Source organism: Chiloscyllium plagiosum, chromosome 22 (genome assembly GCF_004010195.1).
Source record: "Chiloscyllium plagiosum isolate BGI_BamShark_2017 chromosome 22, ASM401019v2, whole genome shotgun sequence".
Lineage (NCBI taxonomy): Eukaryota > Metazoa > Chordata > Chondrichthyes > Orectolobiformes > Hemiscylliidae > Chiloscyllium > Chiloscyllium plagiosum.
In genome coordinates, this window is record NC_057731.1 from 39,164,240 (window position 1) to 39,187,712 (window position 23,473).

The 23,473-nt window shown below is 41.4% G+C and overlaps 1 protein-coding gene across 8 annotated transcripts in view; it reads right to left on the reverse strand.

Moving 5' to 3' along the window:
- Nucleotides 1-23,473, reverse strand: part of shtn1 (shootin 1) — a 105,316-nt gene that overhangs the window by 46,506 nt on the left and 35,337 nt on the right. For 7 of the 8 annotated variants that reach the window (XM_043712830.1, XM_043712827.1, XM_043712828.1 and 4 more), the window contains one exon: nucleotides 291-468. In XM_043712830.1, coding sequence (XP_043568765.1) covers nucleotides 291-468 — 178 coding nt within the window. Of the gene's footprint in view, nucleotides 1-290; nucleotides 469-2,785; nucleotides 2,862-23,473 lie in introns of all 8 variants that reach the window. The other variant, XM_043712832.1, reaches the window with a different exon arrangement.

Here is a 23,473-nt window from a genome sequence, read left to right on the forward strand (position 1 = left end):
ATTAAGGGATACGGTGAGAGAGTGGATAAGATGAGCTGAGGCCACAAAGAAAATCAACCATGATCTTATCAAATAGTGGAGCAGGCTCAAAAGGGCCAGATGGCCTACTCCTGCTCCTAGTTTGTATGTTCTTGTATATTCTCACATACATTATACATCCATAATGCTTTGCAAGAATAAAAATATTAACACTTGAGGCAATGACTTTTTTTTTATTTCAAGGAACTGCATGGGTGGATTGAGGATTTCTCTTTTCAATGAGATATCTTTTTTTTTTAACAATACTTCACCTTGGATTTGATGTTGGCAGTCAACGGAGGAACATCTGGCATCTTTGTCCAATGTTGCATTTGTCACATCAATTGCTAAATCCTCATCTAAAGACAAGTCTAGCGAGGTGGTCTCCTTTCCAAGTTTTGCCAAATACAAATTGCTGATTCTTTTAAGTGACTTGTTGTCTTTCTCCAGCTGAAAGATAGAATTTCTGCAAAGATTAGCACTTTTGCACCAAACACTGATCATCAAAGTAATTTTCTTCCCTTGATGCAGAGTGAATTCAGCTTTCTAAAGGTCAGCATTCAGTCTGGCATTTCTGTCTGATTTCTAGTGGTTTTGCTCAGAACGAGGAATAATCCTGAGTAATACCTGCCATTAGTGTTACTTCATTTATGAATAAACCAACTATTCTGTAACAAGGTATGAAATTATGAAGCACTTGCTGAAATATAAATAAATTAGAAACAGATAAATATATTTTTTAAAGACAACTGCTAAGTAATTTTATAGAATTATATGAAGAGATAGAAGAAAGGATAAAGGAAATGCAATGGCTTCTAAAATATAGATTTAAAATATCTGCTAATTTACCAGGGTAGCACTGGGAAACCAGTGAACTACAGAATCAAAAAACCAAAAGGTATAAGAGCAGAATTGGGCCATTTGGCACATTGAGTCTTCTTCACCCTTCCATCTTTACTGAAATGTTTCTTAACCCCATTTTCCTGCAACCTTTGATCTCTTTACTAATCATGAACCGATTTATTTCTATCTTAAATACAATGAATGATTTGGTCTCCACAGGCTTTTTGGCAATGGGTTCCTCAGATTAACCACCCACTGGCTGAAGCAATTTCCCCTCATCTCAGTTCTAAAGCATTGCCACTTCATTCTGAGGCTGTGCCCTCAGGTCCTAGTCTCTCCTGCTCATATAAACACCTTCTCCACGTCCATTCTATCCAGGCCTCTCTGTAAGTTTCAATCAGATACCCTCTAATCGAGTTGTTCTCTGCTGGTTTTTAAAGGCTTCCCAAACGTCCGGCTCCTACTATCCTTCACCACATCATGTGTGTTTTTTGGGGTTTATGCTGTCCCTTGCCAGCCTTTGTTGCTTCACCCGCCATTTAGTATGCTTCTTTTTCCTCGGGATGAACTATCTCCAGAGACTCCTGCCATTGCTGCTCCACTGTCTTCACTTCCAATCGGTTCTGGCTAGCTCCTTTCTCAGCTCACTGTAGTTATCTTTACTCAACTGTAATATCATCACATATGATTCAAGATTCTCCCCCTCAACCTGCAGGGTGAATTTATCATATTATGGTCACTGCTTCCTAAGGGATCCTTCACCTTAGGCTCCCTGATCAAATCTGTATCACACTTCACCAAATCCAGAATTGCTTGTTCCCTGATGGGCTGTACCACAAGCTGCTCTAGTAAAAAAACCCATCTCCACAAATTCCTTCTTATGGGATCCACTACCAACTTGATTTCCCCAGTCTACCTGCATACTGAAGTGCCCAATCACTATTGTAAAAGTGCCTTTCTGAAAATGCCTTTTCTATTTCCTGATTTACTTTCTTCCTCACGTCCTGACAATGCAGTTCCTCAACTCTTCCCACACAGATTCTACATTTTCCAACTCTACACTGCTTCTAGCGATCACTTGAATTCAATTTCTTACTAATAATGCAACCCTGTGCCCTCTGCATGTCCTTTCGATAGGACATTTACCCTTGGATATTTAGTTCCCAGCCCTGATCCCCTTGCAGCCATGTCTCTGATGCCCACAACATTATACCTGCCAATTTCAAGTGATGTTACAAGCCCATTTATCTTGTTTCACATACTGAGCGCAATGACACCTTCAGTCCTGCATTGACTGCACCCCCACCCACTACTCATAGTTGTCCTATTATCCACTGTGCCTGAAGTTAGACTCCTGACCTTTACCATTTTCTCTGTGCAGCTATTTGTTCTGGCAATTTTAATAACCTCTGCTGAGGCCTCCCTCTCTTTAATTTGATCCATAATTTCCCATGCCACTGACCCCACCCCCTATTTAGTTTCACATCAGAGAACCTCATCAGAGACTTGTGAGGGGAGAGGAGAGTGGGTTAGCAGCCAGAAACTCTGTCAGATTTGGGAGGTGGGGGGAGAGGAGTGATCTATTCAAAATTAATGTGCAGAATGCAAAGGAAGAGTTGAGGTCAAGTGGACATAAATACACACTTTGCCAATACAAACAGACATTTCAATATACCTTGGTGTTATCCATCGAGAGTCTGGATCAGTACACTTTAGCAGTTTAATCTCAATATTCTCAACGAATGTGGTGATCATACATTTTAAAAGAGAAACTGCTCAAGTGACATGAAGAATGCCAAAGGCTGAAGAACAAAATGAGAATTTGGGTTGGAAGAATGTGTTTGTTTTTAAGTATCATGCAATCAATACAGAAAAACAAACCACAGACATTGTATAAAAAGCACAAGCATCCAAGCTCACTTACAACAGAAATGTTGGCACGATAGAGGACGACAATTCTGAACTTGAGTGGAAGAGCTCCCTCTACATGCGCATGAGTCCTGAAAACAGGCAAAGGACTTAGAGTCATAAAGCTATAGAGATGTACAGCATGGAAACAGACCCTTCAGTCTAGCTCGTCCATGCCAACCAGATATCCCAACCCAATCTAGTCCCACCTGCCAGCACCAAGCCCTTCCTATTCATACACTCATCCAAATGTCTTTTGAATGTTGCAATTGTATTAGCATCCACCACTTCCTCTGGCAGCTCATTCCATACACGTACCACCCTCTGAGTGAAAAAGTTGACCCTTAGGCCTCTTTTATATCTTGCCCTTCTCAGCCTAAACCTATGCCCTCTAATTCTGGACTCCCCCACCCCAAGGAAAGGACTTTGTCCATTTATCCTATCCATGCCCCTCATGATTTTATAAACGTCTATAAGGTCACCCCTCTGCCTCTGACACTCCAGGGAAAACAGCCCCAGCCTATTCAACCTCTCCCGATAGCTTGAATCCTCCAACCCTGGCAACATCCTTGCAAATCTTTTCTGAACCCTTTCAAGTTTTAAAACTAATAGAATTATGATTGCTGGCCCTAAGGTTCCCCCACTGACACCTCAGTCATCTGCCCTGCCTTATTTCCTGAGAGTAGGTCAAGTTTTGCACCTTCTTTACATCCACATACTGAATCAGAAAATTTTCTTATACACAATTAACAAATTCCTCTCCATCTAAACCCTTAGCACTATGGCAGTCCCAGTCTATGTTTGGAAAGTTAAAATCTCCTACCATAACCACCCTATTATTCTTAAAGATAACAGATCTCTTACAAATTTGTTTCTCGATTTCCCTCTGACTATTAGATCGTCTGTAATACAATCCCAATAAGGTGATCATCCTTTTCTTATTTCTCAGTTCCACCCAAATAACTTCTCTGGGTGTATTTCTGGAATATCCTCCCTCGGTACAGCTGTAATGCTATCCCTTCTCAAAAACCCCACTCCCTCTCCTCTCTTGCCTCCCTTTCTGTCCTTCCTGTAGCATTTGTATCCTGCCAGTCCTGTCTGTCCCTGAGCCATGTTTCTGTAATTGCTATGGTATCCCAGTCCCATGTTCCTATCCATGCCCTGAGTTCATCTGCCTTCCCTGTGAAGCCTCTTGCATTGAAATAAATACAGTTTAATTCATCAGTCCTTCCTTGTTCTCTGCTTTGCCCCACCTGCCCTGACAGCTTGACTCGCCTTTGTTCTCAACTGTACCATTCTCAGATTGAAATCTTTCCTCACTATCTTCCTGGGTCCCACCCACCCCCAACACCCTCCACCAACCACCTCCCCCCTCCACTCCCAACATCCCCCAACCAACCAATCTTACTAGTTTAAATCCACCCAAGCAGCTCTAGCAAATGTCTCTGCCAGTATATTAGTCCCCTTATAATTTAGGTGCAGTGCGTCCTTCTTGTACAAGTCACTTCTACCCCAAAACAGCTTCTAATGATCCAAAAATGTGAATCCTTCTCCCGTACATCAGCTCCTCAGCCATGCACTCTTCTGCTCTACCTTCCTATTCCTGCCCTCACTAGCTTGTAGCATCGGGAGTAATCCAGATATTACTACTCTCGAGGATCTCCTTTTTAAATTCCTGCTTAACTCTCTGTAATCTCCCTTCAGAATCTCCAGCTTTTCCCTTCCTATGTTGTTGGTTCCAATGTGTACAATGACCTCCTGCTGGCCCCTCTCCCCCTTGAGAATATTTGGTCAGCCGGAAATCTGGGGATTCAAAAACTGGATAAAGAGGGAACAAATTGCTGACAGTAAGGAAAACCAGGATGGTGGTGGAAAGAGAGTTGGGTAAGCCAACAATGCAACTATATCTTCTGAGGGAGTTGTTTGTGTAGTGAATTGCTGTCAAACATGTTTATGTAGGCAGTTTAATCTGTCAATGTTAAAATTTGTATCAAAAATCCTGACAATAATAAGCTTTGTCGACAAGCAATGCACATGGAGGCTAAAGAAACTAGACATAAACCTAGTTTTCTTAAATTTCTCTGTCCACTTTTATAATGGAAACTGACTCTGAGCTTGTCAAGCTGAAATTACATCCTCCTGCTAATGATGGCACTGCGAATAGTGCAATTACAGCAGGGAACATTTAAGTCAGTCGTTCTTACAAATGTGGACATCAGTATTTATAATAAAAACACGAAAATAAAAGACAAAGGCTCTGATGTTCATTCCCACATCTGGTATGCAGGCTGGAGAATTTTCAGCTATTCAACCCAACTGCTAGAAACAGTCACCTGCAATCCCTCTTTTTAGTTGGGATGGTGGAAGGAGCTACAGGTTGGATTGGAAGTTGGCAAGCAATCCGGGAAGAGCCAAGGAGGTTCTGAGGTGAGCTGGGCTGGAAACATTCTTCAGGACATCCTACACTGTGTCTACAAAATTAAAATAATAAATTACGAAACTCTCCTTCAGCCGTCAACCCTCTCACTCCTCATATCCCATGCATGCCAATCCCTGCCACCTAGTGCCTTTTACCCACTCCCACTGCTAATAATACTCCTGTGCCAATCACAAATTTTCCTCCCACTGCACACCCAAACTAGCCATTAAAATTAGCACTCTATCTAGGTGACCCATTTATGGATCATTACTGTGGATTTAATTTCCCTCCCTGCCTTAATAAATTACGAATGAAGGTTATAGCCCCATAACCTCTCCATCATACACACCACCTTCTTCTACTCTGTGACATCACCTCCATTTTCAATGAAGCCTTGCCTTTTCATTAAGTGCATTCTTGGTCAACCTTCATTTCTCCACTCTGTAAATTTCACCTCTTCCTAAACTCTGCATTCCAAAATTGCAAATTGAAAATTCCATTTCTTGTCTTTAAACCTCTTTGTAGGATGGACACATCTTAAATCTCACTATTTTTGTAACTTCCTCCAGCCTTCCAGATTCCTCCGACTACAATACTTCAATCTTCACACTGAAGGAGCTTGTTCATCCTCATGCCCTACCCACTCCTTCATTGTCAGTCAAGGAACCAGCATCACGCTCTGGAATTCCCTTCTCAAAATGTACCACCTTCCACTTTTCCTTCAAGACCATCTTGAAAACCTAGCTATTTAACAAAGCTTTAATTTTTCTATCACTTCCATCTTTATCTTTTCGCGTTATCTCTGAATTTCCACAATGCTTTTTGTGACAAAACAGAAAATAAATGCAATTTCTTTTTAAATTTCTTTTTAAGTCTCTTTGTGTGGATGAAATTATCTCTATCTATTGTTCACAATGATTCAGAGATGCAAGATTTTACAATGCTAATGTTATTGTTCTTTGCAAGGCCATTGCTCAGTTGTCTTCCATCAAACATTGGTATTATTATGTCACATCTATAATTTCTACCATTGCTTTTGCATCAAACTCTGCAATTTTGCTAATTATTCTGTGAAAACAAGAAGTGTTTCTTTTATAATTGATACAAACAAATCATCCCATTTGACATTGTGCAAACCAACTCAAGACCAAATACAATCTTCAAATGAAGCAAGGATAGAGGGCAGTGAGTAGCTGAAGCACATGGTGCAAAAAATAATTTAGTCCAAATTTTAAAGTTATTCTTTCTATTCTTATTTCTATGCTTTAATTAAAACTTTCTGTGCATACTAAATCATAGAACCCCTATGTGGGAAAGCGGGCCATTTGGTTCATTGAGTCCACACTGCCCCTCCAAAGAGGAGCATCCAATCAGATCCGCCCCTCTCGCTTATCCCTGTAACAGTGCAGTTTCCATGACTAATCCACCTAGCTTGCACATCCCTGGACACTATGGACAATTTAACATGGCCAATCCAGCTAACCTGCACATCTCCTGGAAACTGCTTTCAAAAAGATAGTAGGTCTCAAAGGATGTAGTGGTCAAATGGTTTAGTTATCAAACATTAGATCTCAACTACCACAGAAAGCACTATCAGGTCCTGCTCTGATCGGCTCTTTATTTTTATTCATTCATGGGATGTGGGCATCACTGCCTAGGTTAGTATTATTGCCCATCCCTAATTGCCCAGAGGGTAGTTAAGAGTCAACCACATTGCTGTGCGTTTGAAGTCCCATGTAGGTCAGACCAGGTAAGGATGGCAGATTTCCTTCCTAGATGGGGTTTCCCCAACAATGGTTTCATGGTCATCATTAGACTCTTATTTTAAGATTATTATTGAATTCAAATTCCACAAGCTGACATGATGGGGTTTGAACTCCTGTCCCCAGAATATTACCTGGGTCAAATCCATTGCCTGCCATTATTCCCAGACATTCCTGAAAAGCCAACCTCCTTTCCTTACTGCAAGCAGTCTTTTGGAAACCATATCCCTTTGTAGTCTTCAAGTTCACCTCCAACAAACAATCCAAGGAGTTCATGGGCTACTTTGTAACGAAAAAAACAATGTCCAATCAGCTGTGTCTGCCACATTCCATGCCGCCATTAGGCCACTGAGATAAACTTCCTTTTAAAGGTCCTCCCTGCTCTTGCACAGAACTCTCAACTTAACCTAGTTTCTCCCATCTCCCTTCATTCTCTTCCTAAGCCATTTTGTCCACAAGACCCAAGCTTCTTTGACCCTAATTCTATTAGGCATCTGACCAGCCACTTTCTTTTCTGGTCCCCATCCTAGTCAATAATTGTTAATGGGCTTCTTTCTCACTTCAGATTTTGTAGGGTTCAGAAAAGATTTACAAGGATGTTGCCAGGGTTGGAGGATTTGAGCTATAGGGAGAGGCTGAACAGGCTGGGGCTGTTTTCCCTGGAGCGTCGGAGGCTGAGGGGTGACCTTATAGAGGTTTACAAAATTATGAGGGACATGGATAGGTTAATTGACAAAGTCTTTTCCCTGGGATCGGGAAGTCCAGAACTAGAGGGTATAGGTTTAGGGTGAGAGGGGAAAAATATAAAAGAGACCTAAGGGGCAATTTTTTCACACAGAGGGCGGTACGTGTATGGAATGAGCTGGCAGAGGAAGTGGTGGAGGCTGGTACAATTGCAACATTTAAAAGGCACTTGGATGGGTATATGAATAGGAAGGGTTTTGAGGGATATGGGCCAGGTGCTGGCAGGTGGGACTAGTTTGGGTTGGGATATCTGGTCGGTATGGACAGGTTGGACCGAAGGGTCTGTTTCCACATAGTACATCTCCATGACTCTATGTCTACTTTAAATCTGCCATCAGCTCCCATCTTGTCAACACAAAACCATTTGTTAACCTCAATGTCTTTGCAAAGTACAATGCTTCCACCAAAGACATTGTGTTGTTGTTTCCCAAATCCATGCTTATCTTTCTTGGAACTCTATGTTTAAACTCCTTCCAAAAGGTTACCTGCCACAGGATATCAACTGGCTGTTATCAACATCACAAATGGCATCTATGTGAATGAGGTGAGAAAGGTAAACTATCCCTCCTTGTCCTTTTTGACCTCTGTAGCATCTTTGACAGAGTTAGCAACACCATCCTCCTCCTTCGCCGCTTTACTGTTAACTGTTATGGGGACTTCTGCTACTTGATTCCATCTTAATAATCTAATCTTAGTCAGAAAATCACTGGCAATGATTCCTCCTGCACCCATTATCTCCCCAGTTCCTCTAGGATGATCCTCAGCTTCCAACCAATATTCATCTTCATGCTACTCCTCAACGTCATGATGCAGAAGTATGTCTTCAGTTTTCAAACTAAATGAAGACACCCAATTCTACCTCACCAACAACTCTCTCAACTCCCTCAAAGTCACTAATTAACCAGACTGTTTAACCAACATTCAGCACCAGATGAGCAGCAACTTCCTCTAGTAGAAAAAAATAGGAAGACTGAAGCCATTGTTTTCAATCTCATTAGAAATTCCATTCCTCTCCCTTTGCAACAGCCTGTGTCTAAACCTGCCTGTGCCATAACTGATCCTGAGATGAGCTTCCAACTCCATAGGTTATGCCACCAGTACATTTCGATAATGGAGCCTAACTTCACCCATCCTCAGCTCATCATTTCCCAGTACTATTGTTCTAAATGCCTCGGGCGAGGTATTGGTACAGTCAGAGGATACATAAAGCCAGTATACTTGTTTCCAGAGTATTATTGGATACAGAAATTCAATATTAAGTTATTGGAAAGGACGCTCTCTGAATTACATGGGCCCATGAGATTACAAACTGGGTCTCAAAGTTCTTAGAAAACTGTTGGTCTCAGTTAGATGAAAAGGATTTAGCAAGATTGCCTCTTTGTATAAAGCAGCTTCATTTTCATCTCATAGGATTTGCATATAAGATCAAATGCACACAAGAGAAATGATAGCTGTCAGCAGATGCCCCCTCCAGAGTTACTGCTGACAACCTTTTTTTCAGCTGACAAAGAATTTACAAATCATCTCAATTCTTGCAGCAAGCACCAAGGTGGCCAGAAAAGAAATGTAATGGCTTAACTATCAAAAACGTTTTCAAATGTAGATAGCATTTCATGATTGTGGATGACTTACTGGTTTTCTTCTACACTTATTATCCCTCCTTCAGCAAGGCAGGACACATGAAGGACATCTGGACACCTGTGGAGTTGGAGCTCAGGTTTCAGTATGGTGGCTGCTAATCACTAAACAGATTGAAGTTGTCCTGAGTGATTATCACAATGGCCTTGAAAGAAGTGAAGCATTCATTCCTGCTACTCTTCCCACCAGACCAGATGGGAATAAGTAGGAGCTAGCCTGTTTGTACTTGAAGGGCACTTATTTAATAGTAGTCAATTATTTTTCTCAATCGACCAAAATTAACTAATGTTCATACATAACCGCAAATGGAATCTTCAAAGTCCTCCATGAAATATTTGTCATGCATGGAATCCCAACTGTAGTTATATCTAATAATGGACCACAACTTGCCAAAGAAGCAATTGAGAAAGTTGTGACCATTTCAGGGTACAAGCACATGACTAGTTCACCAAGATACTCTCAGTTGAATGGTCCAGTCTAAACAGTCAAAGAAGAGCATAGATGACTTCACAAAAATATTCCTGCAGATTTGCCACAAAGAACAGAAATTTTATTAACTACAAGCAGCTAACCACAACAGGCATGAAAACCTTGGGAAGTCTGGATCAAGGTCAATTGGTATGAATCAAGTATCAGAACAGGAACAGGACTGTCATAAACCATGTCCCAAATTAACAACTCATACCTCACAAACACCTCTGGGGGAACAATGTGTTCGAATCGCAGATACCATATCACATTTAAGAATCACAAGGTGTCACTACTTCAATAGGATGAAGCAAGAATCTGATCAGCCACAAGCAACTCAAACATTAGACTAATATTCAAATCAATTATCCTCAAACAGTGGAGGAACAGATTTCGTGCATACACAATTAGAAAGGGTAGACAGACTTCTGGATTGACTGATTCTATAAAGTCAGAGATTTTGGGGTTGGGGAAACAATTGCACAAAGAATTAATAACCAGAATATAGCTTTGGGCAAGATTATTTGAGACAGTTGATACTTGAAAAGGTTATCTAACCATATGAGGCAAATTTTGTCCATCAGGGTTTAAAACAGTACTCTTGAGAGCAGCTAACCAGTTCTAGGTTCTAAGCTCATTACCAGCTCTCGTTCCAGTTGCACATTCAGTGCAAAGTTCTATGTAGCGAAACAGTAATGTGTACTTACTCTTAATTTTGAGCCTGAGGTCTCACAAGAGGCTCTCACTTAACTCAAATATATATAGGTCAGGCAGCATCCAGGGAACAGGAGAATCAACGTTTCGGGCATAAGCCCTGAAGAAGGGCTTATGCCCAAAACGTCGATTCTCCTGTTCCCTGGATGCTGCCTGACCTGCTGCGCTTTTCCAGCAACACATTTCCAGCTCTGATCTCCAGCATCTGCAGACCTCACTTTCTCCTCAAATATATGTAACTGACTAGTGAATGCTATGTTATAAACATTCTTTGTCCATTTCTTTCTTCTGCTGAAGATGTCAGGTAGGCATCTTTCCCCACTTTAGTTTCTATAAATTAGACCAAGATTAGTAGCACTGAATCTATCCAAAGCATCTGAGATGACACTGGGCACATGTATCAAATAATGCACATATATTTTAGTCCCTGTGGTCTAATCCACTGTGAATTGGATGTAGTATTTCTCTCAGTCGACTAAAATTAATTAATGTTAATACATAACTGCAGATGAAGTCTTCAAAGTCCTACATGAAATATTTGTCATGCGTGGAATCCCAACTATCTAATCATGGACCACAATTTATATTCATCACATGGCCAAGACACCTGTGGAAGTCTGTGTGTCTTTGATCTTATGAAAGTCTCTTTGTATTGTGTCTCTAACAATCCATGAGACTTTATGAGTAAGTGTCTCAAGATGATGATGCCAAGTGGGATAAAAGTTTGGCACTCCCAGAAATCTTTCTAAGTTATAGACTGACTTTTACATCCCTTGCTTATTGAGAGTCTGGCTTAATATTATTGTTGTCAGTAATGACCCAGAATAGAGTTCTTCTAGAATTCACATTTCCCATTGAGGATAAGCCTTGCTGCCGTACATTTGTGTTAAGCTGAGCTTACTCCTTGGTCAGAAATATGTACTTTTCCCTGTGGATCAGGATATTGTCCATATGACATTTACTGCCCTCCAATGTTTGTAGAATGTTGGATTAAGATGTTGGAACATCTCTGGATTTGAGATGATTCCAAAAGTCTCAAATGGAGTAGTGTATGTGGAATGAATATTTCACCTCATGAAACCTGCCAGTAACTGCCAACGAGCTTGGTCCAGATCTTGTTTTAAGAGAGTTTGGATTAGCTCTAATCCATATCAGCCATCAGCTGGATTGCTCTAGCCACTGCCTTGTTGAGATTTGTAAGATCAATGCATATTCTGATAGAACTGAGAGATTTTGATATGACCACCTCCAATGCTCAAACACCATCCTGTTGGATTTGTCAGCTTGAAACGACACCTATACTGGTCACCTCCTGGAAGTGTTTTTTATTAGCTTCATTTAAAAGATGAAGACTCTTCCTAGCTGTGAACAGACAAAACGATGTATCATTTTTGCGTTAGTGCAATGCTACATTCTGTGTTATGTTAACCTGAACCTGTGAATAGTTTAGGGTATTTGTTTCTCAAATCTACTCTTCTCGTGGTTATGAGTTGTATATTCAGCAGGGGAGGTCCATGCATTCTTGTTCAATGACAAGATCTGCTGAATATAGATAACTTATGCCTTTTATGTTTAGTAATAATCTTTATGCCTTAATGGCACATAGAGCACCCTTTCAACTGGGGGTTGTTCCACCCACTCCTCCAATGAAGAACTAAATCAAAGACTGGTTTACTTTTTCAGATAATACAGTATCACGTATCATAGTGTTAAGTTAAAAATGAGTTAGATGATCTTGGTCCTATCTGGTTCGGAAGAGTAACCTTTTACCTTCAGAATAGTTGTGTTGCATTCTGTAAAAGTGGTACTTCATACAAGGGCATCCGTCCTAATGAAGGAATGTCTTAGTTTTCTGGGTGTCAGGTTTTAACCCCTTTCACAAGTGAGCATGATTAATTCTGTTGTTGAAAGGCTGTTTTTGACTTTACAACATTTTCTGGAAATGTCCCACTTTCTTATGAAATGGCTTGATAAAGCTGTTCATTGTTACTGGTTTTGTCATTTAAAAAAAATGAATCTGGTATAGTAACTTCTAGTATCAAAATGACAGACCAGCACAAAACAAAAATGTTCTGTGTTGTTCTGTTTTTTTGAACCTTAGAAAGTTGACAAACTCTGATGACCTTCTTAGGGTTAGTTGACTTTCTGTTCCTATCATTTCCCTGCACTGCTTTTGGATTTCAGTTTCTACCACCATTTGGATAGCTCTTTCCAAATGAGATCCTCTTTTCAGTTTAGCACATCTTAAAGAAATGGATTCAAAATTCTGATGACAATTCTGTCTTGAATTAGTTCTGGTTGCAAGTCATCATAATCTGATAATTCTGACAATGTATAATATTCATTCACAAAGGGGCGGCACAATGGCTCAGTAGTTAGCACTGCTGCCTCACAGCACCAGGGTCCCAGGTTCGATTCCACCCTTGGGCAACTGTCTGTGTGGAGTTTGACATTCACCCAGTGTCTGCATGGGTTTCCTCTGGGTGCTCCGGTTTCCTCCCACAGTCCAAAGATGTGCAGGTCAGGTGAATTGGCCATGCTAAATTGCTCATAGCGATAGGCGCATTAGTCAGAGGGTAGTGAGTCTGGGTGGGTTACTCTTCAGAGGGTCGGTGTGGCCTGTTTCCACACTAGGGAATCTAATCTAATCAAAGGTGTCAACAAGTACTGCTAAGAGCTGTACCCTTCTGTTAAATCTTTCTCTTGCCATTCTGTGGTTGGTTCTTAACATAAAATATTTGTCAAATACTCTTAAAAGCATGGGTATCTGTCTCTTCTCTTGCATTATGTTCTTTTTAACCATGATCTGCTACTGGGCCTACAGAATCAAGAAATGTGTTCACTTGTTCTTCTCTGGGGTTTTAATGCAGTTCTGAAGCATTTCTGTATCTTATGGAGAGAGATGAGGAGAGATGAGGATAGGAAGAAGAAGACAATGAGGATAGAGAAACACAATGGACAAGAAGGTTAACTCCAAATCAGGTGAGTAGAGAGTACTCTCCTGACCTCTGTCTTGTCGCTAGTGGACAGACTTTGGCGAATAAGGTGGTGAGCTGCTCACTGCAGAATGTCCAGCCTCTGACCTGTTCTGGAAGCCACAGTTCTATTGCAAATTATTACTAGCAGGATATTAAGGCTGGCTTTTCTTTTGACACAGACGATGCCAATGAAAGTCAAGAGGATATAGTTAAACTTTCTTTTGTGGCACGTTATCAGCCTAAGCTTGGATGTTTTCTAGTTCTTCCTGCATAAAAGTATATAATAAGCTTCTTTAAATGACAAGGTAGCTACGCTAAAAAGCTGATTTTCAAATGCTAGAATTTACATCAATGTTCTTTTTCAAAAGACAGATTTGTCTAACAAGGATTTGATTGATTATGCATGTTGACATGACAGCTTCTAAACGTATAAAATTTTAAAATCTAAAACATCATTCCAGCATAGTGTAATAACCTTGTACCTTTACACAATTTTCCTTGATAACATCTGAATTAATGCCAAATAATGACATTGTGAGGACATGTTAATAGGCTGTGATATATCATTACAATCAAAGAACGAAGTTAACTCCTTGGGAAATGCACAGCTAGTTCCATCAAATCTAGTTTCTAGAAGGTATGATTTTTAGTATCTCAGGCAAAAAATAAGCTTTAAAATGGCATATATTATTAAGCAACTTGCCCTTGCAATTACTTCAATCTATTTACTGATGAGTAAGCTAGAGTGCAATCAACAGGATATACTAAAGCTAAAAAAAACTCATAAAATAATGCATCTCTGATGAAGCAGACATCATAAAATTACACACTTCCTAAAACTCATCATCAACTGGGAACAGGGGTCATCATTAAGTTATAGTTATAAAATCTTGTTTACAGTCCACACTGTAAAAGAAAAATCAGCATTTCTAAAGCGGTAATTTACATTCAATGTTTTGTTCCGGATTCTTTGTTTACTAATCAAAATGTTGGGTGTTACATTTATATATAGAGAATTAAACCATTAGTAAATTCAGCTAGGTTCAATTATATTTATTACACAACCTTTTTAATCATTTACACTGCAATAACGATTAAAGTGAAATGTATGAGAAAAGTATATCTAGAGAATGTTATGACCCCAGTTGATGTTATTACTGGACAAGTTAAGTCCCAGACTGAAATCTGGCTCAATAGATCATATATTGTTTCTTTTTCTTTAGTTCAACGAGGTGGTCTTTCACTGAAACATAAGAATGCATTGCTGCAGATTTAATTTCGATAATAAAACAGAAGTTTATTTCACAAAAGAAATGAAGAAAAAGTAAAATAAACAAACCATTTACATATAGCTTAAATTTAAAGATTTTAACATACATGGTAACCAATAAGATTAGAGTGGTGCTGGAAAAGCACAGCAGGTCAGGCAGCATCAGAGGAGCAGGAAAATAGACGTTTCAGGCAAAAGCCCTTCAATCAGGAATGATCCAATTTTCCTGCTCCTCGGATGCTGCCTGACCTGCTGTGCTTTTCCAGCACCACTCTAAACTTGACTCTAATCTCCAGCATCTGCAGTACTCACTTTCGCCATGGTAAAAGATAATCCCATTAATCCCAACATCGCTCCCTTACAGAACTCAAGCAGACTTTTCTATAGCTCTTAGTTTAACAGTGGCTTCAATTCAGAGTTTCAAGAATTTGATAGCTCCTTCCTTGAATTTTTACACAACAAAGCATTTTCTGAGCTTCGGAATTTTAACCTACGTTTGGTTTCAAACTTTCAAACTAATGTCTTACACTGAGGAACCTATTTCTGAACATTTCTAAGCTTCTCTCTCTTCTTCAAGAACAATAGTTTTACACATGAAGCTTCTGCCAAGACTTCCGCAAACTTGAAATCCAAATGGCTTTCCCCAAGCTATGGGCATTTCTCCCATGCCAAAACAAATTCTCCAGATATTTCTATCTGAACCAAATGCAAAATTGTTTTACTCAGTTTGCTTGTAAAACTCACCCAACATATTTTCATAAGCCTCCAAGAATTCTCTCTCATACTACTTTTCTGAAAAAATAGTCATGGCTACAGAAATGCTTACAAGTTAATCACTCAAATTCTTCATACATAGAATAAACCCACATGCCACAATGCCAAAATCCAAAATAAATACTATCAAAATACATAGAATTCACACAACTTACATGACAAGATCAAGGACATTAGAGAAGTAAGCTTTCCTAGTTAAGCTTGTTATGCCTGGTTTAACCAAATGTGCAGGACTGTTTACAATTCTAGATATTACATCTGTTTCATTCATTCTTGGCATATTCTTCCTGCAAGATGGTGGCAAGAGTAGGAGGCTCCTTTGCTCTGCCTTTTCTCTCTTTTCTTTTTTCCTTTTTTGCTCCCCTTACCCTGAAAGGCGAATCCTGGAGCACCAGCAGGTGGCTGCAAACCCTGGAACAGCACGTGGGCTGTGAGACCTGAAACAGCACGTGGGCTGTGAGACCTGGAACAGCACGTGGGCTGTGAGACCTGGAACAGCACGTGGGCTGTGAGACCTGGAACAGCACGTGGGCTGTGAGACCTGGAACAGCACGTGGGCTGTGAGACCTGGAACAGCACGTGGGCTGTGAGACCTGGAACAGCACGTGGGCTGTGAGACCTGGAACAGCACGTGGGCTGTGAGACCTGGAACAGCACGTGGGCTGTGAGACCTGGAACAGCACGTGGGCTGTGAGACCTGGAACAGCACGTGGGCTGTGAGACCTGGAACAGCACGTGGGCTGTGAGACCTGGAACAGCACGTGGGCTGTGAGACCTGGAACAGCACGTGGGCTGTGAGACCTGGAACAGCACGTGGGCTGTGAGACCTGGAACAGCACGTGGGCTGTGAGACCTGGAACAGCACGTGGGCTGTGAGACCTGGAACAGCACGTGGGCTGTGAGACCTGGAACAGCACGTGGGCTGTGAGACCTGGAACAGCACGTGGGCTGTGAGACCTGGAACAGCACGTGGGCTGTGAGACCTGGAACAGCACGTGGGCTGTGAGACCTGGAACAGCACGTGGGCTGTGAGACCTGGAACAGCACGTGGGCTGTCAGACCTGGAACAGCACGTGGGCTGTGAGACCTGGAACAGCACGTGGGCTGTGAGACCTGGAACAGCACGTGGGCTGTGAGACCTGGAACAGCACGTGGGCTGTGAGACCTGGAATAGCACGTGGACTGTAAGACCTGGAACAGCACGTAGACTGAGAGACCTGGAACAGCTCGTAGACTGAGACACCTGGAATAGCACGTGGACTGTGAGACCTGGAACAGCACATGGACTGTGAGACCTGGAACAGCACATGGGCTGTGAGACCTTGAACAGCACGTAGACTGAGAGACCTGGAACAGCACGTGGGCTGTGAGACCTGGAACAGCACATGGGCTGTGAGACCTGGAACAGCACGTAGACTGTGAGACCTGGAACAGCACGTAGACTGTGAGACCTGGAACAGCACATGGGCTTCAAGTCCTGGGCAGAGACCAGCACAGGGGAGGCCATCCTGGAACGTACCTTGGAACAGCTGAGTGCTGGTACTGAGTGGATTAGGAGCCTCGAGCAGGGACAACTGTCGGACTGGAGTCTGGAGGCAGTGGTTGGACCAGATGCATAGGCCCTGCACTGAGCTGCTACAATGTAATGTTTATCTGAAATGTTTTACCTGACCGTAATGTCAACCCTTTAACATTGTCTTATTTCTAACTTATTTTTTTAACTACTTTTCATTCCTCTGTTGTAGCCAAGTTCTGTACCTAGGTACTTGTACCTAAAATGGCAACATTAGAGGCAACCATTGTAAAACCTTTTCTCTGTATTTCTACAATGGAGTACACATAACAATAAAGGCTATTGTATTCAAATGTCGTAACAAAGCCTGCATTTATTATCCATCTCCAACTCCTACTCCTGCTGAAAAGGTGAAGGTGAAGTACCATCTTGGATAGCTACAATCAACCTGATGTAGATGTCATGTGGTGCTATCAAGAAAGGACTTCCAGGATTTTTACCCAATGACTATGAAGGAGTTAGCAATGTATTTAAATTAGGATGGTGTGTGATTTGGAGGTAAATTGCAAGTTGTCATGTTCCTAGCATTTATTGTCCTCCTTGTGGTGGTTGAGTTTGTGCATTTGGAAGGTACTGTCAAAGGAGTCCGGGTGAGTTGCGACAGTGCATATTGCAGATGGTACACACTGTTCACAGTGGCAGACAGAGAGACAGTCGAATGATCTGCAAAATCTGGGAAGATATAAAAATTAGAAAGTGCTGGAAAAACTCAATAGATCATGCAGCATTGGTAGATAGAGGAAGAAAGTTAATGTCGACTCTTCTTCAGAAGCGAAGAGAAGTAGAAATGTGATGGGTTTTATGCTTTTGGAAAAGGGGAGAGGAACAAGTGGAACAGAAAGGAAGGTTATGGAAAGGTTAAAGAGCGAAGAAGATTAGTTATCATTGGTATCATTGAATAGGCAGAAAAGGAAGTGGCAATTGTAGAGAAGGGACAAAGCGTAGATTCAAAGTAGATGTTGATGACAAAATAGATCACTTCTAACCAAAAACAAAAACATAGAATTAATATTCAAATGGAAGAAAGAATTTGTGGCCTGAAGTTGTTGAGCTCAATGCTGAGATCTGAAGGCTGTAAGAACTGCCTTATGAGAAAAACAAGTGCTGTTGCCCTGTTACACAGGGCTTCACAGGAGCACTGCAGCAGGACTAGGACAGAAAAGTTAGCATGACAGGATGATGGTATATTGAAATGGCAAGCAATTATTCCCTGAAGGTTGGCTTGCAATCTGAGTAGATGCATTCTTCAAAGCGGCCACCCAGTCTGCATTTGGTCTCTGCCTTGCAGAGGAAGCTGCATTGTGAGCAGTGAATATAGTAAGTTGGATGTATTCAAATAAAAGCAAAACACTGAAACAACAGAGAAAATGCTGGAGAAACTCAGCACATCTAAGGAGACAGAAATAGAGTTAACATTTTGAGTCCTGTATGACTCTTCGTCATAACCTTCTTCAGTTCAGGATAGAGGAAAATGACGAGTGTGACTGAAAAAAACTTAGCAAGGTGCCATTGGATGGGAGAATGAGGTTTGTCATATGAGGAGAAGCTGAACAAATCCTATTTTTAAATTGTGTTCTTATCCATCTCAAATACTTCCCAAAGATCACCACTTCATGCACTTTGATTCATTCCACTGTAGATCCATTTTTAACCATCTGATTAAGCAACAGATGAAGATGATTTGCCCGAGGACACTACTCGGAGGTATTTCTGCGGCAATATTCTGCAACTGAGATGGTTGGCCCCCAACAGCTATTACCATCAACAAGTGTGTTAGGCAGGACTCTGATGTTTTCCCATTAATGATTCCCATTAACTCCAGTTTTGCTGGAGCTCCTAGATGCCATATTTAGTCAAATGCAGACTTTATGTCACTCTCACCTTAGCATTGGAATTTACAAACTTCTTTTGTCCATGTCTTCTCCAAGGCTGCAATGAGATCTGCAATTGAATAGCTCTATCAGAATTCAAACTAAGCATCAATGAACAGATCATTACTGATTAAATGCTTAATAACACTGCTGACAACACATTCCATTGCATTGCTAGTCAGAGTAAACCAAGGAAGTCGAAATCTGCTGGACTGAATTTGTCCTGCCTTTTCTGTACAGGAGATATTTAGAACGTAAAACAATACAGTGCAGTCCAGACCCTTCAACACTTGTTGTTGTGCCAGCCTTTTATCCTACTCTAAGGTCAGACTAACCTACATACCCTTCATTGTACTATCTTCCATGTGCCTATCCAAGAGTCCTTAAATGTCCCTAATACACCTGACTCTACTACCACTGCTGGCAGTGCATTCCACACACCCACCACTCTGTGTAAAGAACCTACCTCTGACATCTCCCCTAAAACTTCCATCAATCACCTTAAAATTATGCCCCTAGACATTTTCGCCATGGGAAAAAGTCTCTGGCTATCAACTCTGGCTATGACTCTCAACATCTTGTACACCTCTATCAAGTCACCTCTCATCCTTCTTCGCTTCAATGAGAAAAGCCCTAGGTCCCTCAACCTTTTTTCATAAGACATGCCCTCCAATCAGGGTAGCATCCTGCGAACTCTCCTCTGCACCCTCCCCAAAGCTTCCACATCTTTCCTATAATGAAGCGACCAGAACTGAACACAATATTCCAAATGTGGTCTAACCAGGGCTCTATTGAGCTGCTGCATAACCTTGTGGTTCTTAAACTCAATCCCCCTACTAATGAAAGCCAACACACCATATGCCTTCTTAACAGCCCTATCAAGTTGGGTGGCAACTTTGAGGGATCTATGGACATGGCTCCCAAGATCCCTCTGTTCCTCCATACTGTCAAGAATCCTGCCTTTAACCCTGTATTCTGCATTCAAATTCAACCTTCCAAAATGAATCACTTCACACTTTTCCAGGTTGAACTCCATTTGCCACTTACCAGACCAGCTCTGCATTCTGTCAATGTTCCAATGCAACCTACAATAACCCTCCACACTATCCACAACTCCACCAATCTTCGTGTTATCAGCAAACTTACTAACCCACCCTTCCACTTCATCATCTAAGTCATTTATAAAATCACAAAGGAGCGAGGTCCCACAACCAATCCTGTGGAACACCATTGGTCACCAAGCTCCAGGCTGAATACTTTCCATCTACTACCACCCTGTCCTTCTATGGACCAGTCAATTCTGTATCCAGACAGCCAGATTTCCCTGTATCCTATGCCTTCTTACTTTCTGAATAACCCTACCATGGGGAACCTTATCAAAAGTTTTGCTAAAATCCATGTACACCACAGCCAAGGCTCTACTTCATCATTGTATTTTGTCACATCATCAAAGAATTCAAAAGGTTTGTGAGGCATGACCTACCCCTCTCAAAGCATGTTGACTATCTCTAATAAAACTATTGTTTTCTAAGTAATTATAAATCCTGTATCTCAGAACATTCTCCAATACTTTGCCTACCACTGACGTAAGACTGACTAGCCTGTAATTCCCAGGATTTACCCTATTCTCTTTCTTGAACAAGGGAATACATTTGCCACCCTCCAATCATCTGGCACTACTCCAGTGGTCAGTGAGGACACAAAGTTCATCGCCAAATGAGCAGCAATCACTTCCCTCGCTTCCTGTAGTAACCTTAGGTATATCCGTCTGAGCTGAAAATGTGTTGCTGGAAAAGTGCAGCAGGTCAGGCAGCATCCAAGGAGCAGGAGAATCGAAGTTTCGGGCATGAGCCCTTCTTCAGGAATCCTGGAGATTTTCCAGCAACACATTTTCAGCTCTGATCTCCAGCATCTGTAGTCCTCACTGTCTCCTCCTATATCCCGTCTGGCCCAGGGAATTAATCTATCCTTATGTTTTTTCAAAATTTTCAGCACATTCTCCTTCCTACATGAACCTATTCTAGCATATCAGCCTGTTTCATGCTATCCTCAGAAACGTCAAGGTCCCTTTCAGTTGTGAATACTGAAGCAAAGGACCTCCTCTACTTTCTCCGAATACTGGCGCAAGTTCCCTCCACTATCCCTGATCGGCACAAATAGACACATTTCAACTCATCACACTGATTGCAAGTGCCTATCCCTCCTCACACACTCTCTGCATGCTGTATCACTACATACTCCATCTGATCCGTAGCTCAGGTTCCCACGTCCTCTGCCACCCTGGGCAATTTTACAGGTTGCCATTGATGTAGCTATATATACTGGAACAACTTGGCTAGGAAGGTGCTTAGTTTAGGAGCACCAGATCTTCAGCACTACGGCAAGGATATTGTCAGGGTCCCATAGCCATTGCAGTTCCCAGTGCTTACATCTATTTATTGACATCATGTGAAGTGAATCAAAGTGCGTGAAGATGGGTTTTTGTGATATAGAGGACCTCGTCAGGTGGTTGAGATGAATAAGAATATAACGTAAGAAACAGGACTTACTCAGCCCCTCATCACAGGAGGAACCAAACCAATGAAGCTTTCCTACACCACCTCCAATGCAACGATAGTTGTCCCTAATTATGGAAGCAAAAACTGCACGCAGTTGTGGTCACACTGAAGATCTGTATAGGTAACAACACAGCCTCCATTTTCTTGTACTCCAATCAACTTCCAAGCACAGCTATGCAGTCTCTTGGAAGCTCCAAGCACATCAACTGACATGCCAAAGAATGACTTCCACCTCCAACCTTGGAAATCTGCCCAACAGCAAAAAATACTTACATGGAACATTGACTCCCAATCCCCGACAATAAAGATCCAAATGTGTTTTGCCTTCCTCATTTCTTGCTGAACCAGCATGGAAATTGTATTTTCATGTTCAGCCCTTCTGCCTGAAGATGGTTGTAAATCCTCAAATGTCATTGTTGTTTCTAATGTGCTGGCTCCCACCCTCATCAAAGATGGGGATGATTTTGGAGTCTGCATAGTGGTTGAGTGTGTAATTTCCCACCACTGTTCACAATTAGATGGGGCAGGACTGCACTATTGTTGGTTGTGAGATTGCTTGATTCTGTTTATAACCAGCTGTATCCATTGGTTAGCATTATATATTATGCTATTTTATAGCTTCTGCGGATGGGAAGTCTCATTTTTAGGCATATCAATGCTGTTTCTGGCATGACCTCCTGCACTCTTTATGGAATCAGATCTCCTAGCTTGATGGTAATGGTAGATCAAGGATCTTATGCCAAGTTCCAGGTAATGATGGAATATCGTCTTGCTGCTGCTGTGGCCCACAGTGCCTCATTATCTATTACATCTTTTACTTGGATGAGGATTAAAGGAAGACATTTCAGAAGCTCCATCGTGGAAGGTGTCATCATCAGAACAGATTCAACAGTACTGGAGAAACTGGGAACATGATATGAGAAAATGTGATCAAAATAGTTGTGGGAGTTGGTATATTTGGAATGAATATTACTAAGACAAAAAATCTCTGAAAATGGAGACAAAGAAGTTTAAGGAGGAGAAGAGCCAGAGAAGGATTGGATGAAGCTGAGAGAAGACAGGAAATTAGAGGTCAAATGGATTAATGTTTCCAATTTCAGGTGAAAGCAGATAATGTCATCTCTACAAAGACTGTGCAATGTGTTGTGGTCGTGTTCATCATTACCATCTGAAATTCCTTAGGTAACTTCCCTATTAGCAAATCTCTTAGTGGTCTTAGTCTAAGTTACTGAAATTGGTGGGAAAGATACCTACACAAAATCTTTGGTGGATGACGGGCTCAATGTGATAAATAGAATGGGCTTATTACATCGTATTTAATAGCTGACTACATTACATCTGAGATAGTCTCTCATGAGACATCAGACTTGTCAGTGCAAATACAATTACTGTCAACACAGATAACAGGAACAGACCTTTGTTTTCTGATGGGCTTAGCTCATGATATCAGTTAGCCCTTTGGGTACTAATTGTCTTAGACAACAATATGAATGCAAAGATTGGACAATGGTGAAAGAAAGACTCAAGGTAGGAAGAAATAAGTTCCCTTGTTTGTGAATTTTTGGAAGGAGGTAGCAGTGGGGGTGGGGGGGGGGGGGGGGGGGCGGGGGGGTGGTTGGTAGAGACTGTCCTCAAAGCAATGGCTTGATTCCCTTCCAGTTGCTTGTCATTCCATACACTTTTAGCTCTCAGACTAACATTTCTATCCTATGTCTGCTGTCATGCTCCAGCAGAGCCCAATGCAAAATGGAGAAACAACACCTCATTTCCTGCTCGGGCCTTCAAAACTTCAGACCATGAACTCAGCTCTCCATTTTGATATACTTTGTTCATTCTTCTTAGTTCCATATTTTGTTTCCAGTTAAAACTGACTATTTTCATTAGTATCTATTCTAGATCCATGCTTTTTCACTTGTCTACACCTGTTACCACTC